At 39.8% G+C, this 18,851-nt stretch overlaps 1 protein-coding gene across 6 annotated transcripts; it reads right to left on the bottom strand.

Moving 5' to 3' along the window:
- Positions 1 to 5,387: 5,387 nt before the first annotated feature.
- On the bottom strand, positions 5,388 to 13,555 carry LOC114776059 (uncharacterized threonine-rich GPI-anchored glycoprotein PJ4664.02-like). Of its 6 annotated transcripts, none has more exons than XM_028966661.1 (22): positions 13,291 to 13,555; positions 13,060 to 13,181; positions 11,878 to 11,939; positions 11,686 to 11,744; positions 11,472 to 11,532; positions 10,180 to 10,334; positions 9,946 to 10,067; positions 9,802 to 9,863; positions 9,610 to 9,668; positions 9,396 to 9,459; positions 9,141 to 9,295; positions 8,914 to 9,035; positions 8,769 to 8,830; positions 8,600 to 8,658; positions 8,327 to 8,426; positions 8,206 to 8,256; positions 7,941 to 8,098; positions 7,691 to 7,812; positions 7,542 to 7,603; positions 7,357 to 7,457; positions 6,887 to 7,035; positions 5,388 to 5,798 (listed from the first exon to the last, which is right to left on the bottom strand). In XM_028966661.1, the coding sequence occupies exons 1-22, from the start codon at positions 13,508 to 13,510 to the stop codon at positions 5,703 to 5,705; spliced, it is 2,223 nt and encodes a 740-aa protein (XP_028822494.1). In that variant the 5' UTR covers positions 13,511 to 13,555; the 3' UTR covers positions 5,388 to 5,702. The 6 variants fall into 6 exon arrangements, with proteins under 6 accessions (XP_028822494.1, XP_028822496.1, XP_028822490.1 ...); XM_028966663.1 differs by having other exon boundaries at positions 9,396 to 9,456; positions 11,472 to 11,535; XM_028966657.1 differs by having other exon boundaries at positions 11,472 to 11,535.
- Between the last annotated feature and the right edge of the window lie 5,296 nt (positions 13,556 to 18,851).

An 18,851-nucleotide genomic window follows, 5' to 3' on the forward strand; every position in this document is an offset into this window, starting at 1 on the left:
AATGTCAATTCTTCAGGGACATTTAGAAATAAAAATATATATATATAAAAATATAGATTATAACAAACAAAAAAACAACATTCAAATGGCAATCCGTCAGGGGGAAAACAAAAATAAAACAAAATATTCTTTATCAGATTATAACAACAAATAACATAACATTTACCCTAAATGGATGGCCTATATCAAATATATTTGAATTCAACAATACTTATTAACCAACTTAAAAACGGGTTGTCATAGAAGGATGCATCTGTTCTGTTGGTGTCTTAAACAAGTCACACGGGAGACAGACGAACAGTCATAACCATGTTCTTGGTCTTTATTTTTTTCTTCCAATTCCCTTTCTCGTCCCGTCCTCATAACCCCCTACAGGCTGGGAAGTACTCTGTTTCAATGTCTGCAAACACAACACCAATCCTGACAGAGCCCCTCCCTCCAAGGGATACGTCCTCTGAGCCCCAGCAGTACCATTAGTGGAGGAGGCGGGGCGGACAGCAGCAACCACAGGGCTCCTGCCCTGCAGTGTCCTCCCACTGGCGGACCCGGACCCTCTGGCTGGCTCCCAGACGTGGTCCTGCGTGCTGGCCTCGGTCCCTCCAACCTGCACACAGAAAATATTGCCGACCCTTCCGGGTATGTGCGGGCTCTGTCTCCGCCAGTCCCCTTTGATGATCCCTACATTGTTCCCTGCTCCGTGCAGGGAGGCGCTCCCAGACCCTCCGGCAACCATTTACGGAACGCCTGTCTGGTGCCTTCTGGGCACATGCAGCCCCTATCACTGCACGTCCCTGCTGGCAGAGCGGCCAGGTTCCCTCCCTTCACCGCACAAGGAGGCGGTCCCGGACCCTCCAGTAACCGTTTATGGCACCCCTGTCTGGTGCCTTCTGGGCACACGCAGCCCCTCTCGCTGCACGTTCCTGCTGGCAGTGCAACCAGCTTTTTTTTTCCTTGCACCGCGCAGGGAGGTGTTCCAGGACCCTTCGGCGACCGTTTGCTGCTCCCGAGGCTGGTGCATTCTGGGAACGTGCAACCCCTCTCGCTGCACATCCCTGGTGCCAGTGTGTGGGCTTCACCAGACCATCCGGCTATCCGTTCAGACAAGCAGACCCTCTTCCTGCCTGTCCCAGCTGAGTCCTCATGCCTTCCAGGGGGCTCTGTGGTGCTCCGCCCCTCTGGAGGCTGACCCAGGCCCATGCCCTCCTTACCGGCTACTGGAGGACCCAGCTCCGTCGCTTCCCCACCCACCCTCCCCTCAGTAGAAACCCCCAACCCGAACTGCACCCCCCCAAAAAAACTTTGGGTGAGCACTCCCTTGACTGGACTCCGGGACCTCCTCAGGCGGCACAGCCAGGATCACGGGAGACGCGACCCTCTTGTCACCTACCAGTGCTGGGTCTTCTTGCACCAGATCCTGACTGATGCTGGGTTTGGTTGTGAACTGTCTTTTTTACAACAGGTAATATTGGACTGTTGCTCTCTGCTGTTGAAGCAGCTCGGTCAGATTTCTCTACCCTCTCTGGCCAGACAGAAAGGCGTGCAGAATTCCATCGTTTTCCATCACTCAAAGCAAAGGTGCTTAGATCAGTTTGGTGTCGCATTATCAGTGGGTCTGTGGATTGTCTCTTTCCCTTGCCCACATTGACAGGCTTTCGCACAAGCACAGAATCCCAGACTTTGATGGTAGCAGGTTCCACTCCTCGTCTGGCATCTGTGTAACTTTTACTCTGCCGTTGGGCAACTCTCATTCTCAGTTGATCATGCTGCTGTTCATCCTCAGCAGGTGGGAGAACATTGAGCTTTGTACGCATTGGCCTACCTTTCAGAAGTTGGAAAGGGGAAACACCAGCATGCGCTGTGGCACGGTAACTCAGCATTTGAATCACCGCAGAGTCACTCTATTGAAGCATTCCACACAGCCGTTTGACTGAGGGTGATAGATGCTTGTTCGGATGTGTTTGATGTTCCTTTCCCTCAAAAATTCATCGAAGGCATGACAAGTGAACCGTGGTAGAGGCACAGACCAATGACATCTCCACAGCCATTTCATGACGAACCAAGTAAGGCTGCAGGTAATCAGGAAGAAGATTTCTGGGCCATCTGGAGCTGATTACCTCTCTGAGATGAGCTAGCTCAGGGCACTGGTCAGATTTAACTCTAAAATCAGCCAGTGGCAAAGCAGCAAGAAGAGGGGACACTTCCGCTATTTCTGAAAGCAGGTCCTGCTCAACATCAATGACAGCACCATCTGTGAGAAGAGGCACACGTGAGAGGCAATCTGCCTTGACGTCCTTGTTGCCAGGATAGAATTGCACATCATATTGAAAGCACATCAGCCTGGCTGACCAACGTGCAATCCTCATACCAGCTCTGTTCATGCCTTTCGTATGGAGAAGAGTAGTGAGTGCCTGATGGCCCGGAGTGTTAATCAACTGCCCATATGCAGACTAAGGCTTCCTTTTCTGTAGTAGAGTGCCTGCATGAACATGAATTATAACAGCTCCTAAGCCATAGTCAGAAGCATCTGTCTCTATGCGAGTGGGGAGGGATGGGTCATGTGGGGAGGTATGGGTCATGCTCTTTGAAAGAGCAATGTTTTAAGGTTCTTGAAGCTTTTCTCAGCGTCATCATTCCATTGCAATTCAGCCTGAATGTTTGCTCTAGGCAGTTGCCGTAATGGTTCTACGAGTGTAGCATAATTAATTTGCTGAACCAGGACGTCAAGCCAAGGAAGGAGCGTAATGCCACCGTATCTCTTCACACAGGAGCCTCAGCTATGGCAGTCAGATGGTCTGTACTGGGACCATCTGACCTACATGTCCCAGGAATGTAATGCACGTTTGACCAAAAGCACTTTTGTCAAAATTTATTTGAAGGTCTGCATTCCTAGGGTTCTCCAGAACAGCTTGTAAGTGTCTGTCATGCACTTCTTTAGAATCTCCATACACTATGATGCATTCCAAGTAGCTCTGCACACCCGGCAGGTCTTTCTGTATCGTTTGCATCATTGGCTGGAATGCAGATGGTGCAGACGCCAGGCCAAAAGGGACCCTGAAGCTGAGTTCAAATCAATTTGGCTGTAATGTGTAGCACCTGCTAACTGTGAAAACAAGTCCTCCATATGTAGAAGTGGATAGACAACCATAATTACCCATAATTATTGGGTTCACGAAGGTCCACACATAAACACAGTCCATCTTTGTGTTTTCGTACTACCACTAGAGGACTCAGCCATTCAGAAGCTCCTCTGACACTCCTTTATGTATGCTGAATGGTAGACATCTCAACTTCTGATGTACTGATGACACTTCTCTATTTACTTGAACCTTGTGTATAAATCCTTTCACACACCCAAGTTGGCAGGATGGGCATTTGTTTTCTCCTCTGTATCATATTTCACCTTGCCTCCCATGATGTTGATATCCAAAGTTTTAATCAGGTCGAGTCCCAGCAGTGGTGATGCAGATTTTACAATATAGAAAGAGGCTGAAACTTTTTTGCTCGGTCCAGCTAAGGCAGCAAAGGCTTGTAAACAGCCAAGTACAGAGAGCTCACGTTTGACATAAGTGACTAGCTTCACTTGTGGTTCACTGAGTTGGCAGTCTGCAAAAAATTGCTGGTGCATTACTTCAGGAAGAATAGATGCAGGAGCTCCAGTCAGAAGTTTAACATTATCCACACAGAGTACAGCAAGTTCCAGAACTACCACTTCTCTCACTTCACTTGTGAGTGATCTGCATGTGAAATGTCTGGTTTTTCCACAATTGTTGCAATTCACTGAAGAAGCTGGACAATTTTTGTCATTAACTAAGATGCTTGCTGGATGAACATCTGAAGCACTTACATTGTTGCTGTGCAATGTTCATCTGCTTCCTCTGACGGCGGTCTGCCTCCGGTAATTTATCCGGGAGCTTCGTCCTCTTCCCACGGAAGTGACCGTCTGCCACTGTAATCGAGTGTATGGGCGATGCGATGGCTGAGCCTTATTGAGGCTCGGTACTGAAGCACTCATCCTCGTCGCCAACTGTTGGTGGAGACAGACGAACAGTCAACCACATTCTTGGTCTTTATTTTATTCTTCTCTCCTTGCACTTCAAATTCCCTTTTCTCTTCCCTTCCTCATACACCCCCTACAGGCTGGGAAGTACTCAGTTTCAATGTGTACAGCATCTCACAGCATTATTTTTAACGTGTGTCCATCCACGTGACCGGAAACAACACAGAGATGATGGTAACTGTCACGACTATGGACTTACGAGGGAAGGATGCGCAGAGGTTTGACATACTGGGAAGGGGGTTTTATTATAACAAACAATAAGGAAATACAAATAAACAATGGCGCGGTGGCCGAAAACAATTTAACTTAAATTACGAACATAAACTAACCCGTAGGTGTGTGGCGATTGCCAGAACTCAAATTACAAACACTGTTATCAACTGAAGTTCACGAAAATGCCGGAGACCCAGAAGGGGCGGAAACTTCCGGCATTTATGGGGCGTCAGGATTGGAGTCAGGTGTGGAGCCCAGCTGCAGGCAATCCTGACAGTAACGTAACACCCATAAATTGGCAAGCTGGTCACTGCCAGCTGCTCACACATTGATAGGCATTCATCAACTCGACTCTGCTCTTTTCCACCTCAGCTACGTAAGATTTATCCTGTTCATCTCCTCAACTCTCAAATCTTTCCTCTCATCCTATTCCTTCCCCAATTCAATTTAGAATGCGAACATCAACATCCGTGTGGTGTTGAGGCTCACACTGGCTCTCGTTTGCATATTAAACTGGCGGAAACTTACCTGCTTCCTTGCATCCAATTGCACCTGGGTACCTCGTTTCTTCCAATACACACTCACGTTCTGGTCCCGCAGTGGTTCCGTAACAATAAGCGTTACTAAAATCACTTCGATTGCATCAGAACATGAAGATTTATGTTGAATGCTGGGGTGGGGCTCTATGCAATAACCCGACCTGAACCTGACAAGATCAAACCTGTCCTGAGCTCGAACTGACAACTAGAGTTTTTAAAAAGCCCAGATTTTTTTGCATGTACACTAAGCTAAGAAGAAAAGAAAATGTGTGGGAAAATGTGCTAGTTTAAAGCATAGTCACCTAGCCTCCTTCTAGCCTCCATTTCACTTCCTCTTGCCATAATTAAAACGCATCATATGGTGATGGTGGCTGAGATTAGCAAACCAAATTAAAATTCAATTTTACAAAAAATTTAATAAAGCTAATTTACAACAATTTTTACCAATCACTGAAACAAATTTACAAACATCATATCATACTGAAAGTATAGGTAATATGGACCGGATGTTTGTGTTTGCTTTTTTACCATTTATTAATATCTGAGAATTTTATTTTATTTTTTTTATTACAGCAGGTCAGAGTAGCAGAACGGTAAATGGTACACACATGTTTAATAAATATAATGTTAAATAATTTAATAACATAATGACTAATGTTATAAAACCTTTGCATAAATGAAGAAATTAAATACAGTAAATTGAATAATTAAAAATAAGTTAATAAATACAAGCAGATTCACAAAACAATAAGAACCATACTGTCTGTACGAAACATACACTGTGTTAGTTGAACTATTCTTACATTGTAACTCAAAAACCCATTAATTTCGTAACAGAACAACTTTTCAAACATTTAAATAATACATGTTAATCATTATTTGTGCAAATACACTCAGAATAGACCATTGCGTGTAGTGTACTGAACATTGTAAGATTGCCGTCTTCTCCAACGTCTCCTGAGGGCTGCGCAACAGCCACACAGCAAACACTGCCAGAAAAAAAACATAATTTTCATATTATTATTTTGCATGTATTCATCAGTCCAGGTGACAGTGAATGTTTAGCCTAAATTGTAAATGTCTTTTGTTTGAAAAAAATCTAAAAAGAATTTCATTAGCTGAAAAATAAAATCTTGTCAGCATGCATGCAAATGTAACCTGATGTTTTACCATGTCATAAGTGATTTCTCAGTTATCATCACTGTTTATGCCACAACATCAAAAACAGTCAATGGCGACGTAAACTATTACTGAATGGTTCATTATATAATTATATAATGCAAATTAGAATTAAATATGTTGCAGTTGGCTTCTTTTGGGACTGTGTAGCTGCAAAAAGATCTGAGAGTCTATGCTGACCATAGTACTTGCTTACAGTACTCTGATGTTTAGTTCATGTACACAAGTATTTGTGCATTATTTGCTCAAGGAAGCAATAGAAGTAGACTGTGCTATGGGAAGATTGCTAGTTTTTGAAGACACGTGATGTTCTTCACTCCTTCATCTAAATGACAGTTTACCATACCATACCAACTTTATTTATAAAGCACTTTAAATGAGCCACACAGGAAAAAAGTGCTGTACAGAGAATAAAAATGAAACAAATACAATTTTATAAGAATTGATTCACAAAATAATAACAAAAAAGATATACAATCTAATTAAATATACTAAATATCAATGTCTCACAGGGTGTCAATAGCCAATGAAAAAAGATGGGGTATTAAAAACAGACAGAGAAGAAGCCTGTCCAAAATGAAAAGGCAGATCATCACACAGCAGCGAAAGCAGAGTCCCTTCTATGTTTATCTTTACTTATAGACACACTCTGATATATTATAGACACAGCTTATATATTCTGGGAAGGTTTAAGGAAAGTAATTTTGACTTCTCCAAATTCCCAAAGATCTTATTTTAATAAAGCATCACTGGGATAATGGGAAAAGATCAGTTTCATCCATAATTCATAATATAGACTAAAAGATCTGCTACATTGATTTTTTTTTTTTTTTACAAGTTGTTGTAAGGTTGTGTCTGATTAGTATAGATTTAGTATAGTATGTATAATGTGACTTACACAAAGAAGGATCCAGAGTGGAACAAGGATGATTGCAATACCGCAGGGTATAATGATTGCTAAAGCCCATCCAGGAAAGCCTCCTGCTGATGCTGTTGTTGTATTATTACTTGTTATTTCTGTAATAGTTGCTGTGGTTGGCTGTAGACCTGGAAAGGAAATGGGACACCTTGAGTAAGACTGGAACAATAATTCTGTCACGATTGGGTGCGGCTGGTTACGCACCTGGCGCCAATCTGCTTGACATCGGGGCTCCCCTGTTATTGGCCCTTGTGCCGTTTTTATTTGTATTTATTATTAATAAATCCCATTCCCCGTATGTCACGCCCACCCCCCGCGCGCTATATTCCCGCAAATATTCTCCATGAACATAGATTGTCTGTTTTACAGGGACTAGAACTAAGGGACTAACATGAACACCTCGAAAAGAACTGATGTTAGGAATATATGGCAAAAAAACAACAACATACCACTAAGTTTCATGATCTCCTCCAGGAAGAGACTTGGTGATTTCAAGTCACTCTCATTAAAAACATATTGTACATCAGCCTGAATTTCATTGGTTCCATCCCTATAAGAAAACAGTACATGAGAGCTTAAGAAATAATGTGTATGATACTGAACAATGAAGTTTATGCTTCCACTACTGACTCACAAAAATTTTAAAGGTCCAAATGTAAATGGAACTGTATTGTTGTTGCTCAAAATCATGTTGAGCTGTGGGTGAAAACAACAAGTGAAATTAGAATAGTGATCCATTGAAATTCTTCTATTGGCAATTGAATACGTATATATTTAACTCACCAGTTTATTGACAGAACTCTCAATTAAGATATATGTGTCATTTCTGAGGGTAAAATGTGATGACATTACAACATTGCTGATGCCATATCCAAAGTTGATAGCAAATGCAGTGCTGTTTATTCCTGGAAAAAGGACAGTTTGGTCAAATGTTTTGTTGCAATATGTTACAAAATAGCTGTTTTAGCTTTCAAGTCTTACAAAAACATAATCTAATTAAGTTGTTGGAGAGACCACTAATCGTGAGACTTACTCTCATAAGTAACATTTTGAATTTTCACTGGATTATTCAGGGTGGTCCTGACTCTAGAGTCCAATAGGGTGTTAGCAGCATTGAGGACTGCACTCTCACTGGGAATGGGACCCAAAGTTTGAAACACCAGTCGTATGTAGATCAAAACTGTACCAAGTCTACAAATTACATGACAGAATATTTTGTTACATAACAGAACATCACAATTGTCTACATGTTATTAAAGCTAGTTGATAGATTACAAGGTTCAGGATTTTATACATACACAGTCTGAGGAACCGTAGTGGTCTCTGGTACTGATGCACCTGACCAAAGGCTGTGACAGAATGCAAATTAGTGATGTTCAGTTACCAATTATTATATAAGTATTATATTATAATACATACAGTGTAATTTTTGTGCTAGCAGGCTCAGCTTCAGTTGCGCTTGCTGTATCAAAACCCTCTGTTGTAGACATTGATGTGGCTGTAGTTGTAAATAGTGTGGCTAAACATGGATATAGAGAATTCATACACAAAATGAGTTACATAATGATTAAATAGGATGTACTACAAACAAAAAATGCTCATTACGCTGCATATGCATTTTAATACATCAAACCAAATAAAATGTCACAACACCACTACCACATGTTACCAATAGAGATTTTAGAAACTCACTAGTTTCACTTTCCTGGATTGTATATTCCATGAGCCCTTCAATTTGATCTGAATTTGTCCTAATAAGAGATCAAAAAGTCATTTTCCATTTAACTGTCTTGGCAAGATATTACTGCTGTTTACATGAAAAACTAAGACAGTAAAAGATTTTTTAAATGTCAGCACTCACATAAAGTTTGCATATTGAAAGATCAAAAGAGTTTGTCCATGTTCACTGAAGACTGTGTTGAGCTACATGGGAATAGAATGTCATTAAATATATGCATTTCAGCAGGAAATTTACAAATAACTAGAATCCATTAAACTGTACTTACCATGTTGTTAATAGTATTCTGAATTTGGTTATATGTGTCATTTGCAGATTCACTTAACTCTGGCATGCTGACATTGCTTAGCCTTAAGCTGATAATAACTGCATATGAGGTCTCTGAACTTTCTGTGAAGTAAACAAAACATACTTTCATCTTTCAGAGATGAATGAAAAAAAAAAAATTATGCAAAAAGATCTAGAAGTTCTGACAGCTTGTAGCTCTTGACTTACGTTCATATGTCACATTCTCCACCTGAATTGTTTCATAGAAGTTTGCAGACAAAGACAACAGAAGTGTGCGTGTAGTATTAACTGCTGCGGTCTCACTGGTGATGGGTGTGGAAGAGTTGAAGACCAGATAAGCGTAGATGAGAGCTGACCCCACTCTTTATATAAAACAAAAGCATCCATTGTTTTCAGATCAAATATAAATCACAGTGACAAGCTCATCATTTGGAAAAGTACTCTATAGAAAACTTTACATACATGTTGACTTGAGGTTTGATTAAAGCTGGAAACAGGGTCACCGTAGTGGTACTGATCATACCTGCTAAACCAACAAATCACGTCAAGAGATTATAATAAAAGGGTTATTCATGCAAACGAAACTCATGCTTCATGTCCAATATAACTTATGCATTTCATTATATAAGAGAAAATAAATCTACCACAGGCTACAAGTGAATTTACAAAAACTCACCACTTTCATTTTCATGGATGAGATACTCCATGTGCCCTTCAATATAATCTGAATTCATCCTGATAAGAGAACAATATCATGCTATTTAAAATCTGAAGGCGTTTTCCACGTAACCGTTTTAGCAAGATTTTTGTAATGCTGTTTACATAAAGAATGGAGAAAATGAACATTCAAAAAAATGTCAGGACTTACATGAAGTTTGCACTTTGGAAAGTCAAAAGACTTTGTCCAAAATCACTGAAGACTGTGTTGAGCTACATGGGAATTTTATGTAATTATAAAGTGCGTTTCAGCAGGAATTTATCAAATAAGTACCATCTATTAAACTATACTTACCATGTTATTAATAGTATTCTGAATTTGGTTATATGTGTCGTTTGCAGATTCACTTTTCTCTGGCATGCTGACATTGTTTAGCCTTAAGCTGATGATGACTGCATATGAAGTGTCTGATATTTCTGTTAAGTTAACAAAATAGGACATTTTTTTTTACATGAAGGTATGAAAATTATGTGATAAAATCTAGAAAAAAGTTCTGACAGCCTGTAGCTCTTTTAGCTCTTGACTTACGTTCATATGTCACATTCTCCACCTGAATTGTTTGATAGAAGTTTGCAGACAAAGACAACAGAAGTGTGCGTGAAGCGTTAACTGCTGCGGTGTCACTGGCGATGGGTGTGGAAGAGTTGAAGACCAGATAAGCGTAGATGAGAGCTGACCCCACTCTTTAATTAAAACAAAAGCAGCAATTGTTTTCAGATCAAAAATAAATTTCATTGACAAGCTCATAATTTTGAAAAGTACTCTATAGAAAACTTTACATACATGTTGACTTGAGGGGTGATTGACACTGGAATCATGGGCACCGTAGTGGTACTGATCATACCTGCTAAGGCAAACAATCACATCAAGAGATTATAATAAAAAGGTTATTTATGCGAACGAAACTCATGCTTCATGTCCAATATAACTTATGCATTTCATTATATAAGAGAAAATAAATCTACCACAGGCTACAAGTGAATTAACAGAAACTCACCACTTTCATTTTCCTGGATGATATACTCCATGTGCCCTTCAATATAATCTGAATTCATCCTGATAAGAGAACAATATCATGCTATTTAAAATCTGAAGGCGTTTTCCATGAAACCATTTTAGCAAGATGTTTGTAATGCTGTTTACATAAAGAATGGAGAAAATGAACATTCAGAAAAATGTCAGGACTTACATGAAGTTTGCACTTTGGAAGTCAAAGGACTTTGTCCAAAATCACTGAAGACTGTGTTGAGCTACATGGGAATTTTATGTAATTTATAAAGTGTGTTTCAGCAGGAATTTATCAAATAAGTACCATCCATTAAACTGAACTTACCATGTTGTTAATAGTATTCTGAATTTGGCTATATGTGTCGTTTGCAGATTCACTTTTCTCTGGCATGCTGACATTGTTTAGCCTTAAGCTGATGATGACTGCATATGAAGTGTCTGATATTTCTGTTAAGTTAAAAAATAGGACATTTTTTTTACATGAAGGTATGAAAATTATGTGATAAAATCTAGAAAAAAGTTCTGACAGCCTGTAGCTCTTGTAGCTCTTGACTTACGTTCATATGTCACATTCTCCACCTGAATTGTTTGATAGAAGTTTGCAGACAAAGACAACAGAAGTGTGTGCGTAGTATTAACTGCTGCGGTGTCACTGGCGATGGGTGTGGAAGAGTTGAAGACCACATGAGCGTAGATGAGCGCTGACCCCACTCTTTATATAAAACAAAAGCAGCAATTGTTTTCAGATCAAAAATAAATTTCATTGACAAGCTCATAATTTTGAAAAGTACTCTATAGAAAACTTTACATACATGTTGACTTGAGGGGTGATTGACACTGGAATCATGGGCACCATAGTGGTACTGATCATACCTGCTAAGGCAAACAATCACATCAAGAGATTATAATAAAAAGGTTATTTATGCGAACGAAACTCATGCTTCATGTCCAATATAACTTATGCATTTCATTATATAAGAGAAAATAAATCTACCACAGGCTACAAGTGAATTTACAAAAACTCACCACTTTCATTTTCCTGGATGATATACTCCATGTGCCCTTCAATATAATCTGAATTCATCCTGATAAGAGAACAATATCATGCTATTTAAAATCTGAAGGCGTTTTCCATGAAACCATTTTAGCAAGATGTTTGTAATGCTGTTTACATAAAGAATGGAGAAAATGAACATTCAGAAAAATGTCAGGACTTACATGAAGTTTGCACTTTGGAAAGTCAAAGGACTTTGTCCAAAATCACTGAAGACTGTGTTGAGCTACATGGGAATTTTATGTAATTTATAAAGTGTGTTTCAGCAGGAATTTATCAAATAAGTACCATCCATTAAACTGAACTTACCATGTTGTTAATAGTATTCTGAATTTGGCTATATGTGTCGTTTGCAGATTCACTTTCTCTGGCATGCTGACATTGTTTAGCCTTAAGCTGATGATGACTGCATATGAAGTGTCTGATATTTCTGTTAAGTTAAAAAATAGGACATTTTTTTTACATGAAGGTATGAAAATTATGTGATAAAATCTAGAAAAAAGTTCTGACAGCCTGTAGCTCTTGTAGCTCTTGACTTACGTTCATATGTCACATTCTCCACCTGAATTGTTTGATAGAAGTTTGCAGACAAAGACAACAGAAGTGTGTGCGTAGTATTAACTGCTGCGGTGTCACTGGCGATGGGTGTGGAAGAGTTGAAGACCACATGAGCGTAGATGAGCGCTGACCCCACTCTTTATATAAAACAAAAGCAGCAATTGTTTTCAGATCAAAAATAAATTTCATTGACAAGCTCATAATTTTGAAAAGTACTCTATAGAAAACTTTACATACATGTTGACTTGAGGGGTGATTGACACTGGAATCATGGGCACCGTAGTGGTACTGATCATACCTGCTAAGGCAAACAATCACATCAAGAGATTATAATAAAAAGGTTATTTATGCGAACGAAACTCATGCTTCATGTCCAATATAACTTATGCATTTCATTATATAAGAGAAAATAAATCTACCACAGGCTACAAGTGAATTAACAGAAACTCACCACTTTCATTTTCCTGGATGATATACTCCATGTGCCCTTCAATAAAATCTGAATTTATCCTGATAAGACAACAATATAATGCTGTTTAAAATCTGAAGGCGTTTTCCATGTAACCGTTTTAGCAAGATGTTTGTAATGCTGTTTACATAAAGAATGGAGAAAATGAACATCAGAAAAATGTCAGGACTTACATGAAGTTTGCACTTTGGAAAGTCAAAGGACTTTGTCCAAAATCACTGACGACTGTGTTGAGCTACATGGGAATTTTATGTAATTTATAAAGTGCATTTCAGCAGGAATTTTTCAAATACGTACCATGCATTAAAACTGTACTTACCATGTTATTAATAGTATTCTGAATTCGGCTATATGTGTCGTTTGCAGATTCACTTTTCTCTGGCATGCTGACATTGTTTAGCCTTAAGCTGATGATAACTGCATATGAAGTGCCTGATATTTCTGTAAAGTTAACAAAATAGGACATCTTTTTTACATGAAGGTATGAAAAATTATGTGATAAAATCTAGAAAAAAGTTCTGACAGTTTGTAGCTCTAACAGTTGACTTACCTTCATATGTCACATTTTCCATCTGAATTGTTTGATTGAAGCTTGCAGATAAAGACAACAGAAGTGTGCGTGTAGTATTAACTGCTGCGGTGTCACTGGCGATGGGTGTGGAAGAGTTGAAGACCAGGTGGCAGTACACATATGCTATCATTTTTATATCTGTATGCGCAGTTGTTGAGGTTGTTGCAGAACTCAGTAAAGTTCCAGAAGTAGCAGTCATTTTTTCTTTTGTCGGTGTAGTCAACTGAGGTGTTGTACTGTCAAAGGTAAAGCATTGGTGCTACTCAGTTCTGTTATAGATCCAGAAGGTGGTGTTGTTCTATCAGGTGTTATATCAAATGTAGATAAAGGAAATTGGATTAATTGACTTTCATTTGTCGGTTCCGGAGTTTTTGTAGAGAGCTGTTGTGTTGTTTTGGAGGTGGTTGAAGAGACAGTACTTTCCTTTATGATGGATGTTGTTTCCACTTTTGTAAAATTGGATGTAGTCAACTGGGATGTAATTGCCCCTAGGGTAGAAGCTATGGTCTTACTCAATTCTGGTGTAGACACAACAGTTTTTGTGGTTGTTATATCAGGTTTCGAAGATGTAGTAGAAGGAAGTTGGGTTGTTAGACTTTCTGTTGTATATTCCTCAGTTTCTGTTGGTGTGAGTTGACTTGTTTTTGGGAAGTGAATGAAGGAGCAGTGGTTGTAGTTATACCTAATTTTGTAGATGATGCTTCAGTTGTGACAGTTGATGTGGTTGTTTTATCAGGTGTTCTAAATGTGGTAAAAGGAATTTGTCTGGATTGACCCTCAGTTGTAGGTTCCACAGTTTCTGATGGTGTGGGTTGACCTGTTGTTTGAAATATGGATAAAAAAGCAGTGCTTGTATTTACTGCTTCTGTTGTAGCTGAAGCTTCTTTTGTGCTGTTTGATTCCATGGTTGTAGATTCTTCTGTACTTGTCAATTGAGGGGTTATAGTGTCTAAGGTTGTTATCTCAGGTGTTGTAGATGTAGTAGAAGCAAGCTGGGTTGTTTGCCTCTCAGTTGTAGGTTCCACACTTTCTGTTCTTATGATTTGTGCTGTCATTTGTGAAAATGTTGAAGGAGATATTGTTGTCATTGAAACTGATTCTGATGTATTTGAAGCTTCCGTTGTTGTGGTTGATTCCACTGTTTCTGTTGAAGTATCAATTGATTCTGTTGCAGCAAATATTTCAGCTGTTGTGCTTGATTCCACAGTTGTAGATCCAGATGTAGTCAACTGCGATGTAGTAGTTTCTAAGGTAAAAGCCGTGGTTGTAGTCATTACTGGTAAAGACACAAAAGATGTAATGGATGATGTTGTTTTCTCAGGTGTTGTAGATGTAGTAAAAGCAGTTGTAGGTTGCACAATATCTGTTGTTGTGAGTTGTGTTGTTTGGAAGGTGGTTGAAGGAGATATTGTTGTTGTAGAAATGGATTCTGTTGTAGTTGAAGCTTCTGTTGTTGTTGTTAGTTCCACGGTTGTAGATACAGCTACAATCATGTGAGATGTTGTAGTTTCTAAGGTAGAAGCTGTGGTTTTACTCACTTCTGGAGTTGACACAAAAGTTGTCAGGGATAATGTTTTTATCTCAGGTGTTGTAGATGCAGTAGAAGCAAGCTGGGTTGTTTGATTCTCAGTTGTAGGTTGCACAATTTCTGTTGTTGTGAGTTGTGTTGATTGGGAGGTGGTTGAAGGAGATATTGTTGTTGTAGAAATGGATTCTGTTGTAGTTGAAGCTTCTGCTGTTGTTGTTAACTCCACGTTTGTAGATACAGTTGCAATCAGCTGAGATGTAGTTTGTTTCTAAGGTAGAAAGCTGTGGTTGTACTCACTTCTGGTGTAGACAGAAAAGCTGTTACGGATGATATTGTTGTGTCAGGTGTTGCAGATGTAGTAGAAAGCAAGCTGGGTTGTTTGTTTCTCAGTTGTAGGTTGCACAATTTCTGTTGTTGTGAGTTGTGTTGTTTGTGTGGTGGTTGAAGGAGAAATTGTTGTTGTAGAAATGGATTCCGTTGATGTTGAAGCTTCTGTTGTGATTTGGAATTCCATGGTTGTAGATACAGCTGCAATCAGCTGAGATGTAGTAGCTACTAAAGTAGAAGCTGTGGTTGTACTCACTTCTGGTGTAGAAAGAAAAGTTGTTATGGATGATATTGTTGTGTCAGGTGTTGTAGCTGTAGTAGAAGCAAGCTGGGTTGTCTGCTTCTCAGTTGTAGGTTGCACAATTTCTGTTGTTGTGAGATCTGTTGTTTGGGAGGTGGTTGAAGGAGGATATGTTGTTGTAGAAATGGATTCCGTTGATGTTGAAGCTTCTGTTGTGATTGGGAATTCCATGGTGGTAGATACAGCTGCAATCAGCTGAGATGCAGTAGTTTCTAAGGTAGATGCCGTGGTTGTACTCAATTCTGGTGTAGACACAAAAGATGTAATAGATGATGCTGTAGTCTCAGGTGTTGTAGATGTAGTAGAAGCAAGCTGTGTTGATTGCTTCTCAGTTGTAGGTTGCACAATTTCTGTTGTTGTGAGTTGTGTTGTTTGGAAGGTGGTTGAAGGAAATATTGTTGTTGTAGAAATGGATTCTGTTGTAGTTGAAGCCTCTGTTGTTGTTGTTGTTGTTGTTAACTCCACGTTTGTAGATACAGCTGCACTCAGCTGAGATGTAGTAGCTCCTAAAGTAGAAGCTGTGGTTGTACTCACTTCTGGTGTAGACAGAAAAGTTGTTATGGATGATATTGTTGTGTCAGGTGTTGTAGCTGTAGTAGAAGCAAGCTGGGTTGTTTGTTTCTCAGTTGTAGGTTGCACAATTTCTGTTGTTGTCAGTTGTGCTGTTTGGGAGGTGGTTGAAGGAGAAATTGTTGTTGTAGAAATAGATTCCGTTAATGTTGAAGCCTCCGTTGTGGTTGGTAATTCGACGGTTGTAGATAGAAATGCAGTCAAGAGAGATGTAGTAGCTCCTAAAGTAGAAGCTGTTGTTGTACTCACTTCTGGTGTAGACAGAAAGGTTGTTATGGGTGATATTGTTGTGTCAGGTGTTGTAGCTGTAGTAGAAGCAAGCTGGGTTGTCTGCTTCTCAGGTTGCACAATATCTGTTGTTGTGAGATCGGTTGTTTGGAAGGTGGTTGAAGGAGAAATTGTTGTTGTAGAAATTGATTCCGTTGATGTTGAAGCTTCTGTTGTAATTGGGAATTCCATGGTTGTAGATACAGCTGCAATCAGCTGAGATGTAGTAGCTACTAAAGTAGAAGCTGTGGTTGTACTCACTTCTGGTTAGACAGAAAGTTGTTATGGATGATATTGTTGTGTCAGGTGTTGTAGCTGTATTAGAAGCAAGCTGGGTTGTTTGCTTCTCAGTTGTAGGTTGCACAATATCTGTTGTTGTGAGATCTGTTGTGTGGTAGGTGGTTGAAGGAGAATATGTTGTTGTAGAAATGGATTCCGTTGATGTTGAAGCTTCTGTTGTAATTGGGAAGTCCATGGTTGTAGGTACAGCTGCAATCAGCTGAGATGTAGTAGCTACTAAAGTAGAAGCTGTGGTTGTACTCACTTCTGGTGTAGACAGAAAAGTTGTTATGGATGATATTGTTGTGTCAGGTTTTGTAGCTGTATTAGAAGCAAGCTGGGTTGTTTGCTTCTCAGTTGTAGGTTGCACAATATCTGTTGTTGTGAGATCTGTTGTTTGGGAGGTGGTTGAAGGAGAATATGTTGTTGTAGAAATGGATTCCGTTGATGTTGAAGCTTCTGTTGTGATTGGGAATTCCACGTTTGTAGATACAGCTGCACTCAGCTGAGATGTAGTTGTTTCTAAGGTAATTGCCATGGTTGTACTCAATTCTGGTGTAGACACAAAAGATGTAATAGATGATGTTGTTGTCTCAAGTGTTGTAGCTGTAGTAGTAGCAAGCTGGGTTGTTTGCTTCTCAGTTGTACGTTGGACAATTTCTGTTGTTGTGAGATCAGTTGTTTGGAAGGTGGTTGAAGGAGAAATTGTTGATGTAGAAATGGATTCCGTTGATGTTGAAGCTTCTGTTGTAATTGGGAATTCCATGGTTGTAGATACAGCTGCAATCAGCTGAGATGTAGTAGCTACTAAAGTAGAAGCGGGTTGTACTCACTTCTGGTGTAGACAGAAAAGATGTTATGGATGATATTGTTGTGTCAGGTGTTGTAGCTGTAGTAGAAGCAAGCTGGGTTGTTTGCTTCTCAGTTGTAGGTTGCACAATATCTGTTGTTGTGAGATCTGTTGTTTGGGAGGTGGTTGAAGGAGAAAATGTGTTGTAGAAATGGATTCCGTTGATGTTGAAGCTTCTGTTGTGATTGGGAATTCCACGGGTAGATACAGCTGCAATCAGCTGAGATGCAGTAGTTTCTAAGGTAGATGCCATGGTTGTACTCAATTCTGGTGTAGACACAAAGATGTAATAGATGCTGCTGTAGTCTCAGGTGTTGTAGATGTAGTAGAAGCAAGCTGTGTTGATTGCTTCTCAGTTGTAGGTTGCACCAATTTCTGTTGTTGTGAGTTGTGTTGTTTGGGAGGTGGTTGAAGGAAATATTGTTGTTGTAGAAATGGATTCTGTTGTAGTTGAAGCCTCTGTTGTTGTTGTTGTTGTTGTTAACTCCACGTTTGTAGATACAGCTGCACTCAGCTGAGATGTAGTTGTTTCTAAGGTAGAAGCTGTGGTTGTACTCACTTCTGGTGTAGACAGAAATGCTGTTATGGATGATATTGTTGTGTCAGGTGTTGCAGATGTAGTAGAAGCAAGCTGGGTTGTCTGCTTCTCGTTATAGGTTGCACAATATCTGTTGTTGTCAGTCTGTTGTTTGGGAGGTGGGTTAAGGAGGATATGTTGTTGTAGAAATGGATTCCGTTGATGTTGAAGCTTCTGTTGTGATTGGGAATTCCACGTTTGTAGATACAGCTGCACTCAGCTGAGATGTAGTTGTTTCTAAGGTAGATGCCGTGGTTGTACTCAATTCTGGTGTAGACACAACATTTGTTACATATGATGTTGTTGTCTCAAGTGTTGTAGCTGTAGTAGTAGCAGCTGGTTGTTGCTTCTCAGTTGTAGGTTGGACAATTCTGTTGTTGTGAGATCGGTTGTTTGGAAGGTGGTTGAAGGAGAAATTGTTGTTGTAGAAATGGATTCCGTTGGTGTTGAAGCTTCTGTTGTGATTTGGAATTCCATGGTTGTAGATACAGCTGCAATCAGCTGAGATGTAGCTACTAAAGTAGAGCTGTGGTTGAACTCACTTCTGGTGTAGAAAGAAAAGTTGTTATGGATGATATTGTTGTGTCAGGTGTTGTAGCTGTAGTAGAAGCAAGCTGGGTTGTCTGCTTCTCAGTTGTAGGTTGCACAATATCTGTTGTTGTGAGATCTGTTTTTTGGGAGGTGGTTGAAGGAGAATATGTTGTTGTAGAAATGGATTCCGTTGATGTTGAAGCTTCTGTTGTGATTGGGAATTCCACGGTGGTAGATACAGCTGCAATCAGCTGAGATGCAGTAGTTTCTAAGGTAGATGCCGTGGTTGTACTCTTCTGTGTAGTGACAC

This window comes from Denticeps clupeoides, unplaced genomic scaffold (genome assembly GCF_900700375.1).
Source record: "Denticeps clupeoides unplaced genomic scaffold, fDenClu1.1, whole genome shotgun sequence".
Lineage (NCBI taxonomy): Eukaryota > Metazoa > Chordata > Actinopteri > Clupeiformes > Denticipitidae > Denticeps > Denticeps clupeoides.

Coding starts and splice junctions, on each gene's coding strand:
- LOC114776059 (XM_028966657.1), bottom strand. CDS start 13,510: ATGACTGCTACTTCTGGAACTTTACTGAGTTCTGCAACAACCTCAACA. Junction 9,296..9,395: donor ATCAAACCTCAAGTCAACAT/GTATGTAAAGTT, acceptor TTTTATATAAAG/AGTGGGGTCAGCTCTCATCT. Junction 7,458..7,541: donor TTTGGACCTTTAAAATTTTT/GTGAGTCAGTAG, acceptor GTTTTCTTATAG/GGATGGAACCAATGAAATTC.